Below are 12,540 nucleotides of genomic sequence, written 5' to 3' on the forward strand. Positions count from 1 at the left end.
ATTATATATAATAATAATAATAATAATAATAATCAGCATCTGCTTTTTTTGGTCTTCGAATAAATCGGTATCGGCGTTGAAAAATCATATTCGGTCGACCTCTAATCCATACCCTTGGTAGGTCATAGGCATGCCATGCAGGACTTCTCAGCTCTGACTTAGTGTTCACTTTTCATCACTATACTAATAGGGATGGGCTCCCATGTTTGCATTGGACTGTTTTTGAACATTACAACATCTGATGGAAATGTGCCAGGACCTACATTATGAAAGTAACGTGCTAGGCCTTCCTACCATCTCTTGACAGAGAAAGTGATGGGAATGTTTGCTTTTGTTAAGGGTCCAATGTTAGAATGAGGAGAGTAGGCCTACTTCAGAATTAGGCTGCAGACAAGAGGGCAACTCAATATGTGATAACGATCGGCTTAACTGCAAAGGTGATACTGTTCGTGCTACTGAGGGGTTCAAGGGCATTAATAAATGGTAAAGGATGTTGCTAGTCAATTCCACTTTCAAATGTATGCCAAACAAAAAACATTGATTTTCAAATATTCCTCCTTTGCATATTTGGGTTTTATTCTACACACAGGCTATTATTTTCATCCGCTGCCAAACAAGACCAAATTTGGTTGGTCAGGACTAGAGGTCGACCGATTATGATTTTTCAGCGCCGATACCGATTATTGGAGGACAAAAAAAGCAGATGCCGATTTTTAAAATGTATTTGTAATAATGACAATTACAACAATACTGAATGAACACTTATTTTAACTTAATATAATACATCAATAAAATCAATTTAGCCTCAAATAAATAATGAAACATGTTAAATTTGGTTTAAATAATGCAAAAACAAAGTGTTGGAGAAGAAAGTAAAAGTGCAATTTGTGCCATGTAAGAAAGCTAACATTTAAGTTCCTTGCTCAGAACATGAGAACATATGAAAGCTGGTGGTTCCTTTTAACACGAGTCTTCAATATTCCCAGGTAAGAAGTTTTAGGTTGTAGTTATTATAGGAATTATAGGACTATTTCTCTCTATACCATTTGTATTTCATTAACCTTTGACTATTGGATGTTCTTATAGGCACTTTAGTATTGCCAGTATAACAGTATAGCTTCCGTACCTCTCCTCTCCTCCTCTCCTCCTCCTGGGCTCAAACCAGGAACACAACGACAACAGCGACCCTTGAAGCAGCGTTACCCATGCTGAGCAAGGGGAACAACTACTCCAAGTCTCAGAGCAAGTGACGTTTGAAACGCTATTAGCGCGCACCCTGCTAACTAGCTAGACATTTCACATGGGTTACACCAGCCTAATCTCAGGAGTTGATAGGCTTGAAGTCAAACAGCAGAGCTGCTGGCAAAACGCACAAAAGTGCTGTTTGAATGAATGCTTATGAGCCTGCTGGTGCCTACCATCGCTCAGTCAGACTGCTCTATCAAATCATAGACTTAATTATAACATAATAACACACAGAAATGCGAGCCTTAGGTCATTAATATGGTCGAATCTGGAAACTATCATCTCGAAAACAAGACATTTATTCTTTCAGTGAAATAAGGAACAGTCCCGTATTTTATCTAATGGGTGTCATCCATCAGTCTAAATATTCCTGTTACATTGCACAACATTCAATGTTATGTCATAATTACATAAAATTCTTGCAAATTAGTTCACAATGAGCCAGGCGGCCCAAACTGTTGCACATACCCTGACTCTGCGTGCAATGAACGCAGGAGAAGTGACACAATTTCACCTGGTTAATATGGCCTGCTAACCTGGATTTCTGTTAGCTAAATATGCAGGTTTAAAAATATATACTTCAGTGTATTGATTTTAAGAAAGGCATTGGTGTTTATGGTGAGGTACACGTTGGAGCAACGGCAGTCCTTTTTCGCGAATGCGCACTGCATCGATATTATGCAACACAGGACACGCTAGATAAACTATTAGATAAACTATTAATATCATCACCCATGTGTTATAACTAGTTATAACTAGTGAGTATGATTGATTAATTTTAATGCTAGCTAGCAACTTACCTTGGCTTCTTACTGCATTCGCGTATCAGGCGTTGGACTAGTTAACCGTAAGGTTGCAAATTTGAATCCCTGAGCTGACAAGATATAAATCTGTCGTTCTGCCCCTGAACAAGCAGTTAACCCACCGTTCCTAGGTCGTCATTGAAAATAAGAATGTGTTCTTAACTGACTTGCCTAGTTAAATAAAGATGTCCGATTTCCGATTGTTATGAAAACTTGAAATCGGCCCTAATTAAATCGGCCATTCCGACTAATCGGTCGACCTCTAGTCTGGACCAAATCTGAACCAATCATATAAGTCTGTTTCACATGAAAGTACAGCTCAGTAGAGTACATTACAGTAGAGTTCAGTACGGTACAGTTAAGTCTGGCTTAATATGGCCTAAAAATCATATCTCAATTTTTTTCAAACCTATGGGCGATTCTCGATATCTCAATTTTTCAAAATGTTTTCTCTAAATAAAATGTTGTTGTACAATTAAAAGGTCAAATACACTGCATTACAAACAGTTAGCAGTAATCTAATGAATTTAGGGCTTGTGAAGTTATACCTAGGATAAATATAAGCCTTCCCCAACCATAAGACACACTAATAATTTAATGATTTTATCAAAATAGTTTAACCAGCTTTTTTTGTTGCAATAATCACTGATCTGGCTTTGAAGTCTATGAAAATGTTTTTTTGTTTGTTACACATTTAACTATAACCATGCATAATGCACATTCACAAATAATGACTGACTTCTTGTAGCAGGCGTTAGGCTATAGAAAAATAACACAGGTCTCATCAACAATCGCTCAAGTCCAGTGCTTGTGATTAGCCAGCTAATCTTTATATTTCAAGTTTAGCCAACTTGGGATCTATTTGCAAGCTAACACGGTTGAACAGTTGAATTGTTATGAACAGACCCTTCTGTCGTTCTCCCAACATTTTGAAAAGCATGTTAGCCTGTCCACTTTGTTCATAGGTTTGATGGATTCTATTAAAATGTAACATATTTCAAGTTAAACTGTACAGAATGACACAAATATACATTTTCAAAGTCTGCTGCCTCAGTTTGTGTCATGGCAATTTGCATATACTCCAGAATGTTATGAAGAGTGATCAGATTAATTGCAATTAATTGCAAAGTCCCTCTTTGCAATGCAAAAGTACTGAATCCCCCAAACACATTTCCAGTGCATTTCAGCCCTGCCACAAAAGGACCAGCTCACATCATGTCAGTGATTCTCTCGTTAACACAGGTGTGAGTGTTGACGAGGACAAGGCTGGAGATCACACTGTCATGCTGATTGAGTTTCGAATAACAGACTGGAAGCTTCAAAAGGAGGGTGGTGCTTGGAATCATTGTTCTTCCTCTGTCATCCATGGATACCTGCAAGAAAACATGTGCCATCATTGCTTTGCACAAAAAGGGCTTCACAGGCAAGGATATTACTGCCAGTAAGATTGCACATAAATCAACCATTTATCGGATCATCCAGAACTTCAAGGAGAGCGGTTCAATTGTTGTCAAGAAGGCTTCAGGGTGCTCAAGAAAGTCCAGCAAGGACCAGGACTGTCTTCTAAAGTTCATTCAGCTGCGGGATCGGGGCACCACCAGTACAGAGTTTGCTCAGGAATGGCAGCAGGCAGGTGTGAGGCAAAGACTTTTGGAGGATGGCCTGGTGTCAAGAAGGGCAGCAAAGAAGCCACTTCTCTCCAGGAAAAACATCAGGGACAGACTGACATTCTGCAAAAGGTACAGGGATTGGACTGCTGAGGACATTTTCTCTGATGAATCCCCTTTCCAATTGTTTGGTGCATCCGGAAAAAAAGCTTGTCCGGAGAAGACAAGTTGAGCGCTACCATCAGTCCTGTGTCATGCCAACAGTAAAGCATCCTGAGACCATTCATGTGTGAGGTTGCTTCTCAGCCAAGGGAGTGGGCTCACTCACAATTTTGCCTAAGAACACAGCCATGAATAAAGAATGGTACTAACACATCCTCCGAGAGCAACTTCTCCCAACCATCCAGGAACAGTTTGGTGATGAACAATTCCTTTTCCAGCATGATGGAGCATCTTGCCATAAGTCAAAAGTGATAACTAAGTGGCTCGGGGAACAAAACATCAATATTTTGGGTCCATGGCCAGGACTCCCCAGACCTTAATCCCATTGAGAACTTGTGGTCAATCCTCAAGAGGTGGGTGGACAAACAAAACCCCACAAATTCTGACAAACTCCAAGCATTGATTATGCAAGAATGGGCAGCCATCAGTCAGGATGTGGCCCAGAAGTTAATTGACAGCATGCCAGGGCAGATTGCAGATGTCTTGAAAAATAAGGGTAATCACTGCAAATATTGACTCTTTGCATCAACTTCATGTATTTGTCAATAAAAGCCTTTGACACTTATGAAATATTTGTAATTATACTTCAGTATTCCATAGTAACATCTGACAAAAAATATCTAAAGACACTGAGGCAGCAGACTTTGGGAAAATGTATATTTGTGTCATTCTCAAAACTTTTGGCCACGACTGTACGTTGGGCCTACAGAAATAAATGCCTATAAAAACATATTTTTCCAACAACAACAAAAAATAAGTTAAGGCAAGTTAGTTAAGAACAAATTCTTATTTACAATGACGGCCTACCAAAAGGCAGAAGGCTTCCTGCGGGGATGGGGGCTGGGATAAAAAATATAGGACAAAACACACATCGCAACAAGAGACAACACTACATAAAGGGAGACCTAAGACGACAACATAGCATGGCAGAAACACATGAAAACACAGCATGGTATCAGCACAACATGGCAGCAGCAGGTTTAGTTTGGCAGCTGGGGTGAAAGAGGAGCAATTATGATAGAGGAAACCATGTCTAGATTTAACCTTAGCCTGCAGCTTTGATATGTGCTGAGAGAAGGAGAGTGTACCGTCTAGCCATACTCCCATGTACTTGTATGAGGTGACTACCTCAAGCTTTAAACCCTCAGAGGTAGTAATCACACCTGTGGGGAGACCTGTTTATCCACTTCTCCACCAGACAAGGCGGTGACTGAAAATGTTGTGTTGATTGATGCAAGAAACCACTTTACAAAATATTCCCATACCCATTATTACAGATAATCAGATAAATGATGCTACCCTCTGCCTATTGGCTACGTACCTTATTCAAGCCCGTCTCAAAATACAACACTGACTCTTTAAGACAAAACAAAAGCTCTTACCTAGAAATGTACACATGTGTGCTCTTATGGGAAGCAATCACTCCATTGCTGACTACAAAGTATCCATAACTGGGCTAAAAACTCACTAACTAGCAAAGGATATGAAGAAAATGTGCTCATGTGGCTACATGCAGCTCTTGCTTTGATCTCAAACCAAGCGCATCTACTCACAACCACAGCTGTAAACACAGTCCAGTTCAAAGTAAATGGCACAGATCCATATATGGCAATAGTCTGCATACAACAAAATCTCTTGCATAGTTCATTTTGTTTCGGTATGTTACACTGAAAGTGGCTAATATTGCTTTGATTCGATCACAATTCCCACAATAAAGGGAAACGTTGCCAGTGTTAACAGGCAAAACTCGTTGAGTGAAGTTCAATCTCATGCTTCTCTCAGTGGGATGATATTTCTTCTGCACTGCAGTCCCAGGGGGCGCAGCTTAGAGGGAACATAAGTCTTGACTGATAAGGGCTGAGGAAATATAAGCTCCTTGTCTGCAAAATTAACAAAACAAGGCTATGCCATTGTACAAGCAAGCGCCACTGCTGAGGTTACCACCTTTATGAAGATTGTGTTTCACGATAACATAACCAGCTGATACTACAGTTTTGATAACTTAATCTTAAATGGCACTTGTTTTTTTATTGACTGACTATACACCGAGTGTATAAAACATTAAGAACACCTGCTCTTTCCACGACATACATTGACCAGGTGAAAGTTATGATCCCTTATTGATGTCACTTGTTAAATCCACTTCAAATCAGTGATGAAGGGGAGGAGACACGTCAAAGAAGGGTTTTTAGGCCTTGAGACAATTTGACACCTTGAGAGTTCATGCCCCGACAAACTGAGGCTGTTCTGAGGGCAAAGGGGGGTGCAACTCAATATTAGCAAGGTGTTAATGTTTTGTACACTTGGTGTATATGAGGCAATTTAGCAATTACGATTTGTTATCTGTAATAGCTATGATAAATTAGGCATTTATTGCGCACTGTTGGCATATAGAGAAATGCCCCATTTTTTTTACAGTGCGGGCAGTGAGTCCCATTTGAGCACTCAAAAAATAAAAGTGTGAGTACTCGAACAGCCCATCCCTAGTACAATAAAGTACATTATTGTGTTCTCAACTCTAGTGTGCTCTACTGTGTACTGTTTTGAAGTAGAGTTAGGCGGTTTAGAGATTTTTATATCATTATACAAAAAATTTAAAAATACCATTGGGCATCTTACCAGAATGCTAACAAAATTAGCTCAAGTAATAGCGAATTTCCATGAGGCTACTAGCTAAATATGCCAACGAGCGCAAACAAAAATAAACAAATTACAATTACAGGCAATCCAGCTAATAAAGTTATACATGTATAGGTATGGGGCTACCGAATGTCATTTTTGGGGATTTTTTAAAATTATTTAAAAGCGAATGTGAACGAGACATATTGAACAAAATAAAGATGTTGACACGCTTGTCTGCTCTGAAACAGATCTAAAAATGCTTATTTTTGTCATTTCTGCTCGGCATCAGACAAAGTTTGTGCTTCAGTAGCACTTCTCGTTTTGGATGAGAATTCACAAATGGGCATTCCATCAGCAGACAGCTCTCGTGACTGATGTGTTGCTTTTTTTCTACCTATTTCTAAGTGTAGACAGCAAGCCTACTTTTCTCCGGTAAAGTTCAAGATTAACTAGCTGGCTACATTCTTTCTATGATTAACATTAGAAATATGATGGCCATGCATCATTTGTTTTGCAAAAAAAACCTTGCAAGGTCATTTACCGTGTCTGCCAGCCAAATAGCGTTGCATTTGTCATCTGATGAAAATGAAGCTATTTTCAGACTAATTTACTAATGCATTTTCTGTGAAAGAAAACTATATTTGCACGTCCCTGATCCCTCTATTGAAGCAAACACAACACACAGCTGGACTCACCTGCTCACGCTTTCACCTGTTGTGCTATTAACAAAAAAACTGGTCCTGGCTGGACCAAATCTGAACCAATCATGGACATCTATGTTTTGGCCAAGACAAGGCTGGTACGGACCAGACAAAAAAATCTACATCTGTGGAAGTTGAAATTAAAGCAGGTCTAGGGCTGTTAGGGTGACAGCATTACCGCCACATCGGCGGTTACAAGTCATGACGGCAGTCAAATTCCACGTGACCGTTTAGTCACGGTAATTAGGCTTCTCCAAGCTCTGACGCTGCTGATAGTCATTATTAGCCTACCAAACTTGCTAACTGTCTTGCACTCTATTGTCCCTCTGACATCAATGCAAATGTCATCAAAAATCTAATCAAACACTTCGTTAGAGCCCATGAGCTCATGTTGTGCAAAACTTCTATAGGCTATGTAAATTGTGTGAGAAAACAAGAGTGATGGCCTTTATTAAAAAGATGATCCCATCAGCTTTCTATAGGCTAGGCCTACTATATTTATTTCTCAACTTTTCTTAATATTAAGCACATAGCTTATCTTTACAATAGGATTATATAGCCTACCTGGCTGGCATGAAAATTAACCATTGGAAAAGCGTCCTCCATTCACTATTTAAGTGCATTGATGACATTCTTTTCTCTGCCCCTGTTTTGAGACAGGTGCATGATAATGGTCCATTCTAAATCAAAACACATTTCACACATATACTATTTAGTATATGTAAATACAATATTAAAACATGAATAGTGTGAAGAATTTGTTCTTAACTGACTTGCCTAGTTAAATAAATAGTTAAATAAATAAAATAAAAATGAAGTGACAAGATTAGCCTATCACTTGTGAATGCATTTCGCTATACCCGCAATAACCTCTGCACGTGACCAATAAAACGTTGATTTGATGATATATGATCACTTGTGAATGATGCCCAGCTTAAGGCAAGGAACCATTTCCTTGTTTGACCGCTAGGTTTTATGGGTATTATGACTCATACTGTGGTATACTGTGGTACTCTATATGCTTTGCCCCTCATCTGAATCTCAAGTGACAAGAGATTTGCTAAGTAGCCGATTGTTCAGACATGTGGGCCTGTCATTGATGATTATAAAGAAATAACTTTAAATATTTATTTATTTATTATTTTATTACCTTTAACTAGGCAACTCAGTTAAGAACAAATTCTTATTTCCAATGACGGCCTAGGAACAGTGGGTTAACTGCCTTGCTCAGGGGCAGAATGACAGATTTTCACCTCGTCAGCTCAGGGATTCGATCTTGCAACCTTTCGGTTACTAGTCCAACGCTCTAACCACTAGGCTACCCTGCCAGCTAATGCATTAATAACATCCTAGAATTATGATTCTTTGTGAATTTATATGCAGTGTCTTTAGACTAACAACATCGACACAGTAGGCTAAAACATTAAGGCTAATTTGCAAGGGCTATGGTGGTTATTACCGTGTGAGGTGATGAAAAATGTCAGCCAGCTCATAAAGAAGAACTCCGAGGCCAAATTGTGTGCCATCCAATTGACCCGACATAGCGAGGCTATCCAAGCCAGGGCCGCAGCCGCACTCCGCGGACCAGCTGTCAAACAACAAACAGCTCAGAATCGGCTTGCTTTCATTTAAAATGAAGCTCTGGGCAATGGATAGAGGACAAAACTCCACTCCATGGTGAAGGAAGTTTATGATGAACTTAACTTGAATGATGAACTTCAGTGAAGCTGTGAGGAATCTAGCTCCGATTACATTATTTGCTCATTCTCAATTCTTCCAAAAATGTCAATTATGAAACACCCACCTTGTACATATATGTTTGTCCTCGGTAGTTGCGTACCTATTTTTTCAATAAACGTTAATCAAATACAACCACTGACTGTTTACTCATTGCTGTTGCTCCAAGATGGCAACTAAGCACAAATGCGCATGTGCCCATTGTATATCAACAAGGAAACAGTAGGTGGTGGTTTTTGATTAACGTTTATTACATAGGTACAATGTGGGGATTTCATAATTGAAATGTTTTGAAGTATTGACCTTGTGCGAATCGATGTAGTCGGAGCTAGATTCCACAAAGCCTGGTCTCGGCTCCACGCTGCTGAAATTCTTCAGAAACTTCCTTCACCATGGAGTGGAGTTTAGTCCACTAGTCAATGGATCGTCTTGCTGTTATAATACTCAAGCATATATATAAGAAAAATAAACGAGTACATGAAACTCTTAATGTCCTAACGTTAGTTGTCGGTGTCGGATAGGCTATGGGGCAATTAACTACATCAACCTTATACTTATAGGGAAAATGTAGGCTATATCATTCCATGTCATTCGTTGACAATAACAAATGTTAAGAGCATGCAACGACTAATTTATATTGTCTATATAATAACATTCAGAGGATTATGTGCATGCCCACGTCATGTGTTTACGCGAATGTGGATAGCGGATATACCCAACAAAGAAAACAGGCTAAATCACTAGTCCCTCGACCTCTCAACGTCCTTCATCGTGCACCGCGGAATATTTTAATAACATCTTTGCACTTCATAACCATTTTATCTTTTGACACTTACCGACTTTAAATGGGTGATGTATGCCCCCAGAAACGCGTTTTTTCTTGGTCGCAATCTCTTTCCATGTCAGAAGCACTTGGTTTAACGACACTTCGAATAAGCTGTTTTTCAGTAGGAGTTGGGATGCCAACAACCGTGGTTGTTTTTCCATGTCTTCACCAAGAAGCCACAGAACTGGATGACTATTCAGTAATTTATCGGGTTGTCGAGACACCTTTGTCTACAGAAGGAAACAATGTTTCTATTTTCGACAACGGCAGTGCCACAATTGGATAGCGGATTCTTCATTCACCATAGGGGACGAACTAAACATTACGCACAGCGTCACGACGTATTCTAATTTTGGTGCTGGAGAGAAATGTTGAAATGACGGAGGGACAGCTTGCTCTGAGAGCAAATATTACGTGGTGGAAAAAGTACACAATTGTCATACTTGAGTAAAAGTAAAGATACCTTAATAGAAAATGAATCAAATTAATGTGAACGTCATCCAGTAAAATACTACTTGAGTACATTTTGTTAAGTATTTGATTTTACGATCGTTAAGTATCAAAGGTTAATGTAATTGCTAAAATATATTTGAGTATCAAAAGTATAATTATAATTCATTTCAAATTCCTTATAGTACTTTCCTGCAGTCAAATGACAAAACCATCCTCTAGTTGCCTCATTGATGGAATGTTATTAGTATTTTTCACAACTTCATAATTAATTAACATTATTTCAAACCTGTCGAAAATCCAGTTTTTCTATGTCAAACGGTTTTGCTATATTTCAGTCTTCTGTGATGTATAGAAAGTGTAATATTGGGATTCTAACGCAAAAATTAAATACATTTGAACTCTATATCTGACATGGTACAAGATCTTATTTTTTAAGCCCATGTGTGTGAGGTGTATACCTTGGTTTCAAAGTAGATTTGTGATCCTGATTTAGCACACTTTGCGACCTTTTGCCACATTTCAGGCTTCAAACATAAAGATATAAAACTGTATTTTTTTGTGAAGAATCAACAACAAGTGGGACACAATCATGAAGTGGAACGACATTTATTGGATATTTCAAACTTTTTTAACAAATCAAAAACTGAAAATTGGGCGTGCAAAATTATTCAGCCCCCTTAAGTTAATACTTTGTAGCGCCACCTTTTGCTGCGATTACAGCTGTAAGTCGCTTGGGGTATGTCTCTATCAGTTTTGCACATCGAGAGACTGAAATGTTTTCCCATTCCTCCTTGCAAAACAGCTCGAGCTCAGTGAGGTTGGATGGAGAGCATTTGTGAACAGCAGTTTTCAGTTATTTCCACAGATTCTCGATTGGATTCAGGTCTGAACTTTGACTTGGCCATTCTAACACCTGGATATGTTTATTTTTTAACCATTCCATTGTAGATTTTGCTTTATGTTTTGGATCATTGTCTTGTTGGAAGACAAATCTCCGTCCCAGTCTCAGGTCTTTTGCAGACTCCATCAGGTTTTCTTCCAGAATGGTCCTGTATTTGGCTCCATCCATCTTCCCATCAATTTTAACCATCTTCCCTGTCCCTGCTGAAGAAAAGCAGGCCCAAGCCATGATGCTGCCACCACCATGTTTGACAGTGGGGATGGTGTGTTCAGCTGTGTTGCTTTTACGCCAAACATAACATTTTGCATTGTTGCCAAAAGGTTCAATTTTGGTTTCATCTGACCAGAGCACCTTCTTCCACATGTTTGGTGTGTCTCCCAGGTGGCTTGTGGCAAATTTTAAACGACACTTTTTATGGATATCTTTAAGAAATGTCTTTCTTCTTGCCACTCTTCCATAAAGGCCAGATTTGTGCAATATACAACTGATTGTTGTCCTATGGACAGAGTCTCCCACCTCAGCTGTAGATCTCTGCAGTTCATCCAGAGTGATCATGGGCCTCTTGGCTGCATCTCTGATCAGTCTTCTCCTTGTATGAGCTGAAAGTTTAGAGGGACGGCCAGGTCTTGGTAGATTTGCAGTGGTCTGATACTCCTTCCATTTCAATATTATCGCTTGCACAGTGCTCCTTGGGATGTTTAAAGCTTGGGAAATATTTTTGTATCCAAATCCGACTTTAAACTTCTTCACAACAGTATCTCGGACCTGCCTGGTGTGTTCCTTGTTCTTCATGATGCTCTCTGCGCTTTTAACGAACCTCTGAGACTATCACAGTGCAGGTGCATTTATACGGAGACTTGATTACACACAGGTGGATTGTATTTATCATCATTAGTCATTTAGGTCAACATTGGATCATTCAGAGATCCTCACTGAACTTCTGGAGAGAGTTTGCTGCACTGAAAGTAAAGGGGCTGAATAATTTTGCACGCCCAATTTTTCAGTTTTTGATTTGTTAAAAAAGTTTGAAATATCCAATAAATGTCGTTCTACTTCATGATTGTGTCCCACTTGTTGTTGAGTCTTCACAAAAAAGACAGTTTTATATCTTTATGTTTGAAGCCTGAAATGTGGCAAAAGGTCGCAAAGTTCAAGGGGGCCGAATACTTTCGCAAGGCACTGTAGGATCACCACTTTATTTTAAGATTGTGAAATGTCAGAATAATAGTAGAGAGAATTATTTATTTCAGCTTTAATTTCTTTCATCACATTCCCAGTGGGTCAGAAGTTTACATACACTCAGTCAGTATTTGGTAGCATTGCCATTAAATTGTTTAACTTGGGTCAAACGTTTCGGGTAGCCTTCCACAAGCTTCCCACAAAAATGTAGGTGCATTTTGGCCCATTTCTCCTGACAGAGCTG

At 39.2% G+C, this 12,540-nt stretch overlaps 1 protein-coding gene across 3 annotated transcripts in view; it reads right to left on the reverse strand.

Annotated features, from left to right (window-relative positions):
• The window catches only part of LOC139369595 (ceramide kinase-like), a 31,381-nt gene extending 21,292 nt beyond the window's left edge, over positions 1 to 10,089 (reverse strand). Inside the window, exons 1-2 of one of the 3 annotated variants that reach the window (XM_071108853.1) lie at positions 9,774 to 10,060; positions 8,660 to 8,788 (exon numbers count right to left, since the gene is read on the reverse strand). In XM_071108853.1, the coding sequence (XP_070964954.1) occupies positions 8,660 to 8,788; positions 9,774 to 9,924 (280 nt within the window). In that variant the 5' untranslated portion in view covers positions 9,925 to 10,060. Of the gene's footprint in view, positions 1 to 8,659; positions 8,789 to 9,773 lie in introns of all 3 variants that reach the window. The other 2 variants (XM_071108869.1, XM_071108860.1) reach the window with 2 other exon arrangements.
• Between the last annotated feature and the right edge of the window lie 2,451 nt (positions 10,090 to 12,540).

Source organism: Oncorhynchus clarkii, chromosome 2 (genome assembly GCF_045791955.1).
Source record: "Oncorhynchus clarkii lewisi isolate Uvic-CL-2024 chromosome 2, UVic_Ocla_1.0, whole genome shotgun sequence".
Classification (NCBI taxonomy): Eukaryota; Metazoa; Chordata; class Actinopteri; order Salmoniformes; family Salmonidae; genus Oncorhynchus; species Oncorhynchus clarkii.